Genomic DNA, 16447 nt, shown 5'->3' on the forward strand with positions numbered 1-16447 from the left:
CCAGTGATGCTGTTACAAATGTCCCCAGTGAGTTTTTAGCAAAAAAAAAATTTTTTTTTCACTTTCTGGAATGTCCGTATTTCGGAATAATTCGGATAACGGATACTCGGATACGGGATACTCGACCTGTAGTAGCAGTAAAAGATCTGACTTAAAGCACCTACAGTAAAACAGAACAGGTGTTATATATTATACAAAGAATTGGTTGATGATGTCTAGGTTGACGTGGGAGGGTGGGTCGCGGGGGCGGGGGGTTGCCGCAATGACAGGAGGGGGTCGGGGGGGGGGGGAATCGCGGTAGGGTGGTACCGCGAACTGCGGGAGGGGGGACCCCGGGGGGTTGGCGCGAATCATGGGAGGGGGGGGGGGTCGCAGGGTGCGGCGAATTGCAGGAGGGGGGGTGTCACAGGGTGGGGCCGCGAATCGCGGGAGTCGCTGGGGGTGCCGCAAATTGTGGGGGGTGTGCTGCGAATCGCGGGAGGGTGCCGCAAATCGCCACAAGAAAAATTCAACACAGAAAGGTCAACACATGTAAATATTGACATAAGTGTGGCACTTCATTGGTGTCCATGTCGACACATGAGAATGAATATGAAAACATTCAAAAAGTGAAAAATAAATCTTCAAAAGCTCATGTCAACCTTTTTCATTGTCGACCATAGCCATGTCAGTGTTTTGCATGTGGCAATTAATCGTGGGGTTGCCGTTAATGGGGGGGGGGGGAGGTGGGGGTTGCCTGCGAATCACAGGAGGGGGTCACTGGGGTGCCGCAAATCGCCACAAGAAATATCAACACAGAAAGGTTAACACATGTAAATGTTGACATAAGTGTGGCATTTCATTGGTGTCCATGTCGACACATGAGAATGAATATGAAAACATTGAAAAAGTGAAAAATAAATCTTGTCAACCTTTTTCATTGTCGACCATAGCCATGTCAGTGTTTTGCCTGTGCCATTTAATCGTGGGGATGCCGTGAATGGGGGGGGGGGGGGTGCATACCCAACATGACCCTCTCCAGGAGGGACACATTTGGGAGGTATGGAGGTGTGGGGCGCTCACCTGGAGTGTCTGGTGTGTAGCTGTGTCTTTTCTGTGTAACATGGAGAGGCAGAGGGTGTCTGCACTGTGGGCTCACTGGGCTGGTTCTCTGTCGTGTGAGTCAGTCATGTGAGTCAGAGGCTCCACCCAGCGTTACAGCTTCAGACACACTTTGAGTGACAGATGTAGCCAAATATATAAGAGATATATATTGAAGGTGTTCTATCTTAATATTTGTATCTCTTCTTAATTTCATGTAAAAGATATCTGTCACTTAGATACAGTCAAGACAGCTTTTTTATGGTATGACCTCTGTGTGGGCATCATTGATGATTCTATTTTCTGTTCTTAAGCTGTTACAAATAATTGGGCAGATGTATTAAGCCTTAACGAGATAAATATCAAGTGTGATTACGAGAGATAAACGTCCAGCCAATCAGCTCCTTACTGACTTTTTTCAAACACAGCCTGTAACATGGCAGTTAGCAGGTGATTGGCTGGACGTTTATCTCTCCTTGGGCCTTATTTTGGTTCATTCTTTCTGACAAAATCCTTCTTAGATGGACAAAACCATGTGCACTGCAGGGGGGGCAGATGTAACATGTGCAGAGAGAATTAGATTTGGGTGAGTAATTTTGTTTCTGTGCAGGGAAAATACTGACTGCTTTATTTTTACACTGCAATATAGATCTCACTTTGAAGTAAAACCCCACCCAAATCTAATTCTCTCTGCACAAGTAACACCTGCCCCACCTGCAGTGCACATGGTTTTGCCCATCTAAGAAGGATTTTGTCAGAAAGAATGAACCAAAATAAGGCCCCTTATCACACTTGCATTTATCTCTTGTTAAGGCTTAATTCATCTGCCCCAGTGACTCATGAAGGCCATACTGACTGAGGCTGGAGGCCTGACACACAGGATAAACCCATGGCACATTCATCATTTTTTTTTAATAGACGAATCAGTGCTAGGCGCCATGTACTTTGAATGATGGTGTGTTTAATAAAGTTTTAATATGCTATATTTAGAGATCTATGAACACATTGAGCCGTTCTTATAGTCTCTGCCGGTGCGTCAGATGCCCATATCTGGTGTCTGACAAGCTAGCACCCGTAGACACGCGAGCGTCTCCGACACGCGCGCCACATTCGGCGGCGCGTGGGCGACTGCTGGAGCGCCGGGAGCATGCTCGATGAGCCTGGCTCCATCTGTAAAGGTGCAGGATTGAACATTTAATACGTATTTATATCTAAGATGTTTTTAACCCTTTGAGAGAGGTGAAAAATATCCGCAAAAATGGCAGAATCGCTCACATGTTATATAAATTCAAATAAAAAATGTATTAGATTATAAATCCTATATAATGTAAACATTACAGGTCATTATGATGAATAACACGGCTTGGTCATTTTCCCACCTATTTTGACAAATCTAAGGGTTAAATGTATCTATATGTTAACCACCCCCCCACCCCCCTTATCAGTATCCTGGTGTTCACTATACACTGGGATCCTGATAGGGACATATGGGTAACCGCCAGAATGCTGGCCTCCCACCAGTGGCGTAACTATGCCTCCGCAGCCCCCGCCATGGCTGGGAGGCGCAGAGTAACTATGGGCGCCGGGGGGGCTGCGGTGCTATAGTTACCCGCTGCGCTGCTGCCCGGCCGCATCTGCGGTCACTGTCCCGTCACTCGCTCCCGGCGCCGGCTCCTGCTGATAATGAAAACTGACACTTAGAAAATGGCTGCCCCCGTATTGCAGACAGTTTTGGCAGCCATTTTCTAAGAGTCAGTTTTCATTATCAGCAGGAGCCGGCGCCGGGAGACTGGACGGGACAGTGACTGCAGATGCGGCTCTGTCAGGTATGGGGAGGGGCGCCGAAAAAGTTTGGCGGGGGGGGCGCAAAATATATAGTTACGCCACTGCCTTCCACCTTATTCACCCCATGAAATGGAAGGTACTGCAAGTGCAGTGACCCACCGGGCCTACAGCATGGTGACCACAGTGAGCCCACAAGGGAACATTGCTGTACTTATACCACTGCTAGCATACTGACGGTTGGTGTTCTGTATCACACCTGTTCTTACAGTCATACTGGCAACCACTCCAGGTCTTTATAGGGGGGGGGGTTAGGATGAGCAAGTATTTACCAATAGAAATAACCACATTTACCGTTCTATCCCTGACATTGTTCCGATACTGTGTTATTTAAAGCTACTTAGTCCTCTTCAGAAAATTTAAATGTCTACTTATTTACTAGATCAGTCCTGGCCATCCTGTGGCTCTCCAGCTGCTGCAAAACTACACATCCCAGCATGCCATTGCTTCAGTATTCCCCAATTGGAAACCTGTGGCAGGGCATTGATGGGCCCTGCAGCTTCACAACAACTTGAGAGCCAAAGCATGGCCAGGAGCCATCTAGATTTGATCTGAATTGTGGAGGACACAGATCTATCACATTTTACCCACGTCTCTCTCCCTCCTAGGTTGAGTTGCTGTACCAGCTAACAGACACAATGAGCACAGTATGGGAAAGGATTCAGAGACGGGGCGTCTTGCACCAGTCCTCCGTGTACTTTGATTCCTCAGCTGGTCTGTCTCCCAGCTCTCCGATCAGAAGCAGCGTTGGCACAGCACCTCAGGATACCAGCACATGCAGCCCATCTGCTGATATTGGGACCACAACTGAGGTAAGCGTTTGGGATAAGTGCGCTGTGACCGTACAAATCGCTATGAAGGCATGTATGTAAAATATCACAGCACATGCATCAATATTCATGTTCTGTTTCTCATTCCAGCCCACCTTCCAGGGCCTTAGAGCAGTAATACACATGCATGTATGATGTAACTATTGATGCTACCTACAATGGGGAGTATTCAATGCTCTCTGCGAGCTGCGACAGCGAGCAAGGTCTGTATTCAACTGACCCCCTGCATGCGCCGTTTCCTCCTCGCTAGGTTTTTGAATCGATGGGGAAACGGTGTATGCGGCCGCTAAAACAGAGAGGCTCACGGCTAAATGCAGCGGACTTCCTGCATTAGCCGCGAGCCTCGCTGTTTGGGGGAATCCTCGCCGTCATCTGACAACGAGGATTCCCCCACAGCGCTGATAAGGGTGAGCGGCCGGCACGGGGGTTAAACAGCGAGGATCGCTTGTTTTCGACGATCCCCGCCGTTTTACCCCCTCGCCGGCCGCATTGAATACACCCCAATGTGTGTGTATAGACGCTCTTTGCAAATAGTTTTTCATCTCAGCCCCTAAAGCAAAAGTTCTCATTAATAACTTCATCATCTGAATAACAATTATTAGAATCTTGAACTGAATTTGAACCCTCATTTGCATACTGAAACCTTCTAATTGCTCATTTTCAGTAATTACTTACTGTAGTAGAATTAGCATTTATTAGAAATTCAAATAGCCCGACTGATGGATATAACTGTCAGTAACTGCGTGTCAGTAAGCCCCCAGCTCTGCATGATGAATGACCTCAGGTTGGAGGGAAGCAGTAAAGCAGAGTCATCTGTTTCCCGGTGTGACAGAAAACTTGCACACTTATGATTCACCAGCCTGTGGTCTGGGAAGATTATTTCATCATCTGGACCCTCTATTCCCACATTAGCTGCACCTTTTTCCAGATCCAGAGCCAACAGCAGCACAGCACACGGCATAGCAGTCAGGTAAAGTCGTTTCCAGCTGTGTGAGGGATAAGAACGTGTGATATCACATTAACCGCAATACGAGGTGATAGGACACTTTTAAAGAGAAATAATGGCCAAGCCTTCATATTCAGGTTTGAAAGATGGAATAATTATTGGTATAAATCAAAGGAGTCTCGGGTGTTTCTGCTTGGTTCCGGGGTTCTGTGCTAACCGGATGATATTTAACGTCTGTGTTTTTATGCAGTATAGTAATATGGCTGTGTTGGTTCCCGCATGGTACCTACACTGTAATGAAACAAGACTGGGTGCTCATGATTAGAATCTATAGGACTAGAGCAGTTTGATATATGAGGTTATCACTTGTTGTCCAGAGACCCAAAAAGATTGTAGTGTTGGTTTGGGAGTCAGTAGGTTGCTTGAGATGAGAGAAGTAATGTACTATATTTTTGCAGGATTATTAATATAAGTCGTAAATTTTAGAGGCCTTTCTGCAGGGTTGATGGCGGGCCTCTTGGAATCCTAAGCAAAACTACAAACTACGGAAAGGGAAAGTGTGGAGATGGCAGCTTAGAAGTTCCACGTACAGTATACCACGTGCATTATTTACCACAAGGATGTCTTCCTTTATAGACATCCTTATTTTTGTGATTGGCAGACTTGGTGATTTCCAAGATCCCGACACCCTAGGCAACAGATTTCTTGGGGTCCAGTACGGGTGTCCCCTTTCAAACCCCCCCCCCCCCCCTCTCCATTGCTGGCCATGCTAATGGTAGAGCCTGGGATTTGAAATGGGGCATGGACAATCCTCTTTTACTCCAGCCAGCCCATAACCTCTAATTTTCCTCCTAAATATAAACATGCCTCAGGTGCACACGGCATCTTTCACCTGCGGCTCCAATGTTGTGATCCATTAGATTCAAGTTAATAATGTCCTTTACTAGAAGATACACCACAAATCATAATTGGGTAAAGAAGTTTAGTTCCTCATAGTTCCAATTGGTGAAAACAGAGAAATTGTGATCCACTTATTAATAAGTTTACCATTGAAATGTCTATACAGCGATATTGTAGGCAGCATCTAGACAAATAACAGGACAGTGCCATGGTCTCCACCAAATCTCAACACACCCTTCAATATTTATAGCATTTTTGGTCTTTTTTTCACAGAATATGTGGTCTTAAAATGAGTGCCGAAGATGGTATAATCTTCAGACATGTACCTACATAAATATGGGAGATAACCACAGATGTCCACCTTGACCCAATGCATGGGCTCGTAGTTCATTCTTGACCCCATTTGAGATCCACCTGCTTGGACCAAGCACTAAACTACTGTCTCTTGACCAATTTGACCACTGAGTAGTGACTACTGAGCAGTAGGAGCATCTGTTGGTTTGCCTGACACCTTTTGTATTCGCGGATAAGAAATAACATAACGTATGAAATATAAGGGTATTAGTAGCAAAAGGTCAAAAAAATAATAGTTTAGAAGTACATAGAAGCTTTTCTTAATGAAAGGGTTGGGGGAATTTGGGGAACGGCTCATCCCAATATAATTTGAACACGCATAACATGGCACAACCAATTTCACAAGATGCGTGGCCACCTCCTCTAAGGAGCAGGAATCTATATCTGGTGGTGACCCGGGTCTTGCTAAAGTTATATAGTCTTTTATACGATGTTATTCGATGCCTTTTTGCATTCCTTGGATCAGGGCTCCTGGAAGCAGCCTGGGCAGACCACCTTGGCACACTGGCACAGAACCAAAGTTTTAGTAGCTCAGACTCACAGTTTGCAGGTGACTGGTGCACACAATAGTATAAATCAGTGCCCCCTAGAGGTGAAAAGAATTTTGGTGAACCGCAGTCTGAATTCCTGTGCTGTCACGATTAGTTTTGTTCCATGGAATCTGCACGTGCATTAGCCAGACTAATATAAAAGCCAAATTAATTTGCAAGTGGAACTCATCCAATCAAGTGCAACAACTTAGCGCAGGTATGGCAGTATCAGTTTCCCCGCGTGGAGTCCACTCATCCATGTATACCTTATGTTTGCCTTCTTCAGCTTCTGGAGAACAGAACTCAGGAGAAAGACATTTCCTGCCCAGGGCTGCTTAATTTGGCTGCTGCCTCGCAGTAACCTGGCAGAAGACCGAGAGTAGGGTGGGGCAAAGTGTTTGGGAAATTGCTTTTGGCAATTGAAAAATGAGCTGGTGCAATTTAATACAACACCATGAGACTAGAAAGCAAATGTAAAAACAATCGTTTTTCTAAGCAAAGCGAACACATTTCTACCAGATTGTCAATAATAAACCCACATGTTTGTTCCCAGGCACTGGAAAATTGATGTTACAGAGCAGATTAGGAGTTTTTTTCTTTTTTCAATATATCTATATTTATTTTTCAATGTTCTCTCTCTTATTACAACAAGAAACGAGTGAGGGCTATTCTTGTAGGCTTCGGAATTTCCACTCTGCCGATCCTTGTAAAACACAGAAATCTATCTAGACGCATCTTATACTGTATGTGCATTGGGTAAATTTTAACCACATGGGCGTAAAGGGGGGGGGGGGGGGGGGGGGCTTGTGAGACCAATTACATGCAACCTGTGTTTTGGAAGATAAAAGCGGGCCGATTATCGCAATTTATTTTTGTAATCAAGTAGAGGCCATTTTTATCGGACGAAAAAGGACCTGCGATCGTGTAATAACACATGGGCTCTTGGGGCTGATTCTGAATCGCACATAGTAATCCAAATTCGTACCCTGCCGACTGCAAACGGCCGCAGCATGTTACTCATTCGCCGGGCCGTTCTTGGGAGGGAGGGGGCGGTGGCGGTGCTGGGCCATGGGAATGCCCAGCGTTTTATGTACTTCCCCATGAAAACGATGGGAGTTCCCATGGGTACACAGGCGGGCCAATGCCTGTTAGGGGCAGGTGGCTGATGTCGCATGAGGACAGCCACCCGCCCGGTCTTCGTCCCGGCACCCGCAAATATAGGTCAGCCCATCTAATGATTTCATCCGCAGCGACGGCATTCGAGGGGATGTGTCATTACGGCATGGGGGCGATCTTTGCAGCTTACCAAACCAACCAGAATCAGGATCCCTTTTCCCGGATCTGATGTGTATTGAACGAGCATGTGTCCTTTTTCATCCAGTAAAAATGGACTATAATCGGGTACGGAAAACAGATCCGCTGTATGCAAATGATACTTTTGGTGACTGAAGACTAATCTGCGATCATTGTCGGCATCACTAATTGGATAGCCCCCGATGGAGCTATTAGCAGCGGTAAATGACATAGGATACCCCCATAGTAGGAGATGTATCAACGCTTGGAGAGAAATAAAGTTCTCACCAATCTGCTCCGGTCAGGTTAGAGGCTGTATTTGAGAGAGGAAAAAAGTTTGAAGCGAATTAGTCGAATCGTTTTGCTAAATCTTCTGTTTTATTATACTCTACTTTATCTCTGTCCAAGGTTTCATGAATCTTCCCGTAGAATAGACAGCTGTGTCCTCCCTCATACATCCCAGGAACCTGCAACTCGTGCGCAGTGCTCTCGCACATTCGGGGGCGCACTATTTATGACAAACGACCCGCGTTTACCATGATCAGCCAGTAAGATGAGCTAGGAATTATCTGTAGGGTGACGGAGCGCCTCCCAACAGTCGGCATTCCAACTGTCAGTATACCGACATTGGAATCCTGACTGTTAAATGCCGACAGTCGGGATCCAGACTTACCCGGGCTATTCTCCCTCATGCGGTTCCATTACCCCCATACAGGGAGAATAGAACCTGTGACGAGTACAGCAAGCCACCTAGCCCTCAAGGGGCTTCTTTGCTCTCGCCCCCTGTCGGAGTACCGGCTGCCGGTTATTCCAATGTCGGTATACTGACCGTCAGAATCTGACTGTCCGCCTGGCATACCACACCCTATCTGCAAGCTCTAAAAAATATATGTGCTGTGTCTGTAAACATAGTCGTTTGAATGAACTGTGATTAGTAATGTCATTACTCAAAAGTGAGTAGAATTATGACTGCGTCACAATTGCAATGCTATTGAACGATGTTCCGCAATATCGATGACACTCTTCAGTCTTGAGTACGTGCTTGTAGATTTCTGTTTCACTAAGGGGCCCATTTATCATGCTATATTTGCGACTAAAAGGTGTTTTCGGGGGTTAGCCGCAAATGTTAAGTATCCCCCGAATGTATGTAGGAGGCACCGCAGTGGGAATCTCCGATCCCTGCTGTGATGCCTCCTGTTCCGCAGCCGGCCGCCTCCCCTATAGGTTTCTAGTAACATCGGGCAGCCGGATTCGCATCCCTGGGCTATCGCCATTCTGAGAGGACAGATATTAGTGGAAAGTGTCAGTAGTCAGGGAAGCCAGATAGGAAGAGCTTAAAGTAGTCCAGCCTAGAGATGACCAGTGAATAGTTGAGGGTCTTCGCAACCAGGGTAAGATCTGATTCTGGACATTTTTTGAGGTGACAATAGATGCATCAAACCATCTACGGATGACATGTCAGACCGAGGTGTCTATATGATGAAAACTGTAGGTAGATTGCAGAAGATGTTATCGCATCACCCGTCCCTGACTATAGCATGTAAGGCACAGTACCAGCAGACAGCTTCATTGGATCAAAGGTATCCATCACATTGAAGAGAATGCTGTACCCCAGGACAACTAAGTGATGTCTTTTCTATCATAACATTTTAAACTCCGCTGGAACTTATGAAAGCATTTGTGTTGGGTTATCTAGCACGCAGGAGTGTGATTCGGGCTGCTAAACCCTTCCTTATCTCCTGATGACTAATTTTAATGACACACAGGCAGTCCTCCCAGACTCACTATTTGCAGTGTCATTTATTCTCAGCCAGAGACATTAAAACATCATACAGGTTTTTTTCTTGCATAATTGCAGATGTTCTTGTACTTCGCTTTTCCCTTCTGTTATTGTCGTTTGATGAGTACACTGGGAGTGTTTGCATTAGACCTGAATATCACATAAGTAAACTACTTCTAAGCAATTTGCTATTTATTTCATTGCTGCTAAGTGCTTTTTATTGCTGCAAGGGACATAATATGAGAACATTGATCGGATATATTATGCGTTTACTGCCGGTAACAGAACCGGCAGAACTCTGGGAGTCTCGGTACATGTGATTTATCATTGGTAAAGGTCAGTGTTTCCACCCATCTATATTCTGACCGCTGCCATCCCCACCTCTGGTCATTTGTAGGCCCCAATGTAGGATCAAAAGTGATCTAACTTGTGCCTCACATTTCTCATGTCTCAGGGGTGTGTCTGCTTTTGTCAGTTCTGGTGGGAAATGGGCAGTACGGACGGTGTAATGGTTAGCATTACTGCCTTCAGCAGTGAGGTCATGGGTTCCATTCCCACCATGGCTCTAACTGTGCGGAGTTTGTATATTCTCCCCGTGCTTGAGTGGGTTTCCTCCGGGTACTCCGGTTTCCTCCCACAATCCAAAAATATACTGGTCCTCTAATTGGCTCCCAACAAATTAACCTTAGAATGTCTGTGTGCATGTACATGTGATAGGGAATATAGATTGTAAGCGCCACTGGGGCAGGGTATGACACGCCCCTGAGACATGAGAAATGTGAAGCACTAGATCATAGTAAAGTAAAGTGTTCGGAATATGTGTGCGTTATATATAAGTAACTGGTAATAAATAATAATAAATCTATACACAATAGCTCATCTATACATTTGACCATTGGTGGCTCATCTGATTACTATAAGAGGCATCATGAACCTGTACGAGAAGAGCTACTGTTCGTTCTGTTCTGTGCAAGACTGGAAGCTAGTCTCAATAAACCTACCCCAGAAACAGCTTATAGCTCCCAGTCCTGCACTGGACTTCACCACCAGAAGTCACTGGAGGAGAGGAAGTGAAGTTGCTCTCTGCCCACAAGGATGCCAGTAGCTCTGTGATGTGGCGGGAGTACGAATACTGCAGGTAAGGGTTGGGTAGCAGAAAGCAGAACGTGCCCCAGGGACCCAGGGACTAGCAGCGCTACATTGCAGATTATTCCCTTGTCCTTGCCATAGAACAAAGTGTTTTACTGGTTCTAGATGTGCCCACTAAAAGGCACTGTTTATATCATGGTAATAAAGGGTGATGTATAGCGACATTACCAGTCTGACCTCTGCAAACGCTGAACAGATACTACATAAGTAATTGCTGTAAAGCTGCATTGCATTAGGTTGGCTTATTTATATAGAAATGTCAAGATAATCAGCTATCGTTTTCCTTAGTCTCACGGTTCTTCGAAGACCTGGAACCCTGCATTACAAAATAATGGGTGAGGCACCGGGGAGTAGCGTACCTGGCCACCTCCCGCTAAGGGCTCACGGCTAATAGTATACAGATGGGTCTCAGTCACCGCTACAAATATCCTCTCACACACAACACTGTTCGTATATTAAATGGGCCAGATGCACTAAGCTTCAAAAGTGATAAAGTGGAGAGTGATAAACAACCAACCAATCAGCTCCTGCCTGATATTTTCAAAACACAGCCTGTGACATGGCAGGCAGGAGCTGATTGGCTGGCTGTTTATCACTCTCCATTGTATCACTTTTGAAGCTTAGTGCATCTGGCCCATTGTTTGTCAAGGAGAAGGTAATGCCAATGTATGTACAGTATTTGCTTAATGCTTACCATTCCATCCCAAAGGGATCTGGACCCTTTCTAACAGTCAGCATTTATAACCAGTGCAGTTTATATGAGAGTTTTTTTTTATTTTGTCAGTGTTTACCATCATCTTAATGGTAAGTAATGTATCTGGTTGCAAATGCATGCTGGGATGTGTAGTGAAACAGCAGCTACATATTGCCTATGTCTTGTGTCCAGGGCCTGATTAAGCCTTGTGGGTGCCCGGGGCACTTTAGACGGGGGGCCCCAGTGGAAGGTGGTGTAAGTGGTGGTGGTGGGTTATGTATATCTTCCAACATGACCCATTCCAGCTCCAGTTCATGAAACCTGCACTTCTGCTTGAATTCTGACTACCTGGTCCTGCTGCTGCATAAGAGGGACAGCTAGTTATGTCAATGCAGTCGTGAGGCCCCGTGATGCGGTATGGGTTCTCCTCCTAATCTGGCTATGCTTGTGTCATTTGTGACTAATGCAGCTATGAAATGAGTGGAGAATTACAGCATTATTCACGCTGCAAACATTATTGTTATCTCACTACCACAGATGTTACATGTATTCCAGACTAATTTTTGTAATCCGAGTCCCGACCACCCAATAAACCTGTACTCTGTGCAATCAGATAAGGGAGAACATGAAAGGAGACAGCCCGTGTCACAACCATGCTGCCTCCAGTTTCCATTTCCTCTCGTGTTCATTTTCACCCCACTTAGCGCTCTCTTGTCTTTTGTTTTTAACTGTAAATATGTGGAAAATGCTGGGAGGACAAGCACATAATTATGGCCTCTGTCTTCTTTCAATTATAATCATTATGTTAACATTAAACTTAATTTTGATCACTTTAAATCTAAACAAATATTTTAATTCTTCTTTGCATATGTCAGTGGCAAAAAGCATTTTTTTTTTTTTTTACCAAGTATATTCTTCAGACTGCAGGAGGGTCGCCTGTCCCTCAGACTGCAGCAGGGTCACCTGTCCCTCAGATTTCAGCAGGGTCGCCTGTCTCTCAGACTGCAGCACAGTCACCTGTCCCTCAGACTGCAGCAAGGGGGAAACCTGTTCCTCAGACTGCAGCAGGGTCACCTGTTCCTCAGACTGCAGCAGGGTCACCTGTCCCTCAGACTGCAGCAAGGGTGAAACCTGTCCCTCAGACTGCAGCAAGGGGGAAACCTGTCCCTCAGACTGCAGCAAGGGGGAAACCTGTCCCTCAGACTGCAGCAAGGGGGAAACCTGTCCCTCAGACTGCAGCAAGGGGGAAACCTGTCCCTCAGACTGCAGCAAGGGGGAAACCTGTCCCTCAGACTGCAGCAAGGGGGAAACCTGTCCCTCAAACTGCAGCAAGGGGGAAACCTGTCCCTCAGACTGCAGCAAGGGGGAAACCTGTCCCTCAGACTGCAGCAAGGGGGAAACCTGTCCCTCAGACTGCAGCAAGGGGGAAACCTGTCCCTCAGACTGCAGCAAGGGGGAAACCTGTCCCTCAGACTGCAGCAAGGGGGAAACCTGTCCCTCAGACTTCAGCAGGGTCGCCTGTCCCTCGGACTGCAGCAGGGTCGCCTGTCCCTCGGACTGCAGCAGGGTCACCTGTTCCTCAGACTGCAGCAGGGTCACCTGTCCCTCAGACTGCAGCAAGGGGGAAACCTGTCCCTCAGACTTCAGCAAGGGGGAAACCTGTCCCTCAGACTGCAGCAAGGGGGAAACCTGTCCCTCAGACTGCAGCAAGGGGGAAACCTGTTCCTCAGACTGCAGCAGGGTCACCTGTTCCTCAGACTGCAGCAGGGTCACCTGTCCCTCAGACTGCAGCAAGGGGGAAACCTGTCCCTCAGACTGCAGCAAGGAGGAAACCTGTCCCTCAGACTGCAGCAAGGGGGAAACCTGTCCCTCAGACTGCAGCAAGGGGGAAACCTGTCCCTCAAACTGCAGCAAGGGGGAAACCTGTCCCTCAGACTGCAGCAAGGGGGAAACCTGTCCCTCAGACTGCAGCAAGGGGGAAACCTGTCCCTCAGACTGCAGCAAGGGGGAAACCTGTCCCTCAGACTGCAGCAAGGGGGAAACCTGTCCCTCAGACTGCAGCAAGGGGGAAACCTGTCCCTCAGACTGCAGCAAGGGGGAAACCTGTCCCTCAGACTGCAGCAAGGGGGAAACCTGTCCCTCAAACTGCAGCAAGGGGGAAACCTGTCCCTCAGACTGCAGCAAGGGGGAAACCTGTCCCTCAGACTGCAGCAAGGGGGAAACCTGTCCCTCAGACTGCAGCAAGGGGGAAACCTGTCCCTCAGACTGCAGCAAGGGGGAAACCTGTCCCTCAGACTGCAGCAAGGGGGAAACCTGTCCCTCAGACTGCAGCAAGGAGGAAACCTGTCCCTCAGACTGCAGCAAGGGGAAACCTGTCCCTCAGACTGCAGCAAGGGGGAAGCCTGTCCCTCAGACTGCAGCAAGGGGGAAGCCTGTCCCTCAGACTGCAGCAAAGGGGAAGCCTGTCCCTCAGACTGCAGCAAGGGGGAAGCCTGTCCCTCAGACTGCAGCAAGGGGGAAGCCTGTCTCTCAGACTGCAGCAAGGGGGAAACCTGTGCCTCAGACTGCAGCAAGGGGGAAGCCTGTCCCTCAGACTGCAGCAAGGGGGAAGCCTGTCCCTCAGACTGCAGCAAGGGGGAAACCTGTCCCTCAGACTGCAGCAAGGGGGAAACCTGTTCCTCAGACTGCAGCAGGGTCACCTGTTCCTCAGACTGCAGCAGGGTCACCTGTCCCTCAGACTGCAGCAAGGGGGAAACCTGTCCCTCAGACTGCAGCAAGGAGGAAACCTGTCCCTCAGACTGCAGCAAGGGGGAAACCTGTCCCTCAGACTGCAGCAAGGGGGAAACCTGTCCCTCAGACTGCAGCAAGGGGGAAACCTGTCCCTCAGACTGCAGCAAGGGGGAAACCTGTCCCTCAGACTGCAGCAAGGGGGAAACCTGTCCCTCAGACTGCAGCAAGGGGGAAACCTGTCCCTCAGACTGCAGCAAGGGGGAAACCTGTCCCTCAGACTGCAGCAAGGGGGAAACCTGTCCCTCAGACTGCAGCAAGGGGGAAACCTGTCCCTCAGACTGCAGCAAGGAGGAAACCTGTCCCTCAGACTGCAGCAAGGGGAAACCTGTCCCTCAGACTGCAGCAAGGGGGAAGCCTGTCCCTCAGACTGCAGCAAGGGGGAAGCCTGTCCCTCAGACTGCAGCAAGGGGGAAGCCTGTCCCTCAGACTGCAGCAAGGGGGAAGCCTGTCTCTCAGACTGCAGCAAGGGGGAAGCCTGTCCCTCAGACTGCAGCAAGGGGGAAACCTGTCTCTCAGACTGCAGCAAGGGGGAAACCTGTGCCTCAGACTGCAGCAAGGGGGAAACCTGTCCCTCAGACTGCAGCAAGGGTGAAACCTGTCCCTCAGACTGCAGCAAGGGGTAAGCCTGTCCCTCAGACTGCAGCAAGGGGGAAGCCTGTCCCTCAGACTGCAGCAAGGGGGAAACCTGTGCCTCAGACTGCAGCACGGGGGAAACCTGTGCCTCAGACTGCAGCACGGGGGAAACCTGTGCCTCAGACTGCAGCAAGGGGGAAACCTGTGCCTCAGACTGCAACAGGATCGCCTGTTCCTCGGACTGCAGTGTGATCCACCCTGTTCCGTAGACTGCAGCAGGGACTTACCTGTTCCTCCGATTGCAGCTCACCTGTTCCTCAGGCTTGCGTTGTGCCAATCACATATGTTGCACATGGCAATTGGCACGGCAATGATGAAAGTAGGTGGGAAAAGCTGTTAAAATGTCATTGTTAGCGTAGGACTGGACCAATGCAGATAATATAATAGAGACCGTTTTCCACCACTGTTCTGCTCTCTCACTCCTCCGAGCCACCTTCAGCTGTTTTTGGGATTATGGTACATCATTAAGTGACCCATCCTTACTGTGACTCTATTCAAGAATTGAACTGAAATCTTAAACACAAGAACATATAAGATTTAGGATCATAGAACTCTACTGAATTCATACATAGATTATTTTTCTGATGTTTCATTTTCTGACCTAAGGGGAAAAATCCTGTGCTAACCTATTGTCAATAGCATAATGTATATGTAAATGTTTTCTTCCTTTGCGTTTAAAAAAAAAATATATATATATATTTTTATGTTAAATTCTTTTCCGCACTGTAAAGGTTGGTTAGCCGTTGTTGGTGGCATTTCTGAGGGAGCCGTCCTGATCTTTCATTCGGCTGTGGTAGATTAAGATTGAAGGACATTGCCTGTAACATCTAATTTAAATGTTTGTGTGGCCAACGTGCCTTGGGGCCCGTTTCGCAAATCGCCCACATAAATTTTAAAGGGCCATTGGAATCGTTTATATGTGCACACATGTATTTCTCCCATTTGCTTTTAAAGCCTTGAGCGCTGTCAAACAAAAATAAGTTTCTCCAGGCCGTATTTATGAATTTTTGAACTTTGTATGTTTTGCATAGAAGGCATCCTCTGTTCTGAGGGGCTGGAAGCTCGCTGATTATTTTTCAAAGTCTTCTTTCAAGTATAGTGAAGTTATAAATGAAAAAAAAAAAACAATTTGGGAGGAGGAGGGGGGGGGGGGGGGGTTGGAGAACCCATATGAACACTTGTTTACATTAAACTGGAAAAGGAGGCTTTTGCTTACAATATCCGTAGATGATTTATATTTTGAACTGTGAGTAATTCTTTTCACGCTGACAAGTTTATGATGACTGTTGAACTTCTGTGTGTGCTTATGGACAAGGGGCAGGCAGAATTCTGCCGCTTCCTGCATTCATTTCGGTCTGGGTGGTGTATGTGTGTGCGTGGGGGGATTTTTTTTTTTTTTTTTTACAGATGAACGCTTTAAAAGAGTTAATCATTTTTATTTTTTTTTATTTTTTTTTACCACACTAAGATTAGGAGCGGAGAGCAAAGGTAATACAGACTACAACATACCACTTGTTACTGTTTACATAGGCCTAAACAGTGGTAGAAGTGTTTAGTCCTCAGGGACTCATGGTGATTGAACAAGAAGCTGAAGTTATTTTGATAAGACCTAGCACCAGTGTGGCC

The 16447-nt window shown here is 47.2% G+C and overlaps 1 protein-coding gene across 5 annotated transcripts in view; it reads left to right on the forward strand.

Moving 5' to 3' along the window:
* The window catches only part of VPS13B (vacuolar protein sorting 13 homolog B), a 790826-nt gene that overhangs the window by 443913 nt on the left and 330466 nt on the right, over window positions 1-16447 (forward strand). For all 5 annotated transcript variants that reach the window (XM_083186988.1, XM_083186990.1, XM_083186987.1 and 2 more), the window contains exon 25: window positions 3531-3734. In XM_083186988.1, coding sequence (XP_083043114.1) covers window positions 3531-3734 — 204 coding nt within the window. The remainder of the gene's footprint in view (window positions 1-3530; window positions 3735-16447) is intronic.

Source organism: Crinia signifera, chromosome 5 (assembly GCF_055691185.1).
Source record: "Crinia signifera chromosome 5, ASM5569118v1, whole genome shotgun sequence".
In the NCBI taxonomy this organism is placed as follows: domain Eukaryota; kingdom Metazoa; phylum Chordata; class Amphibia; order Anura; family Myobatrachidae; genus Crinia; species Crinia signifera.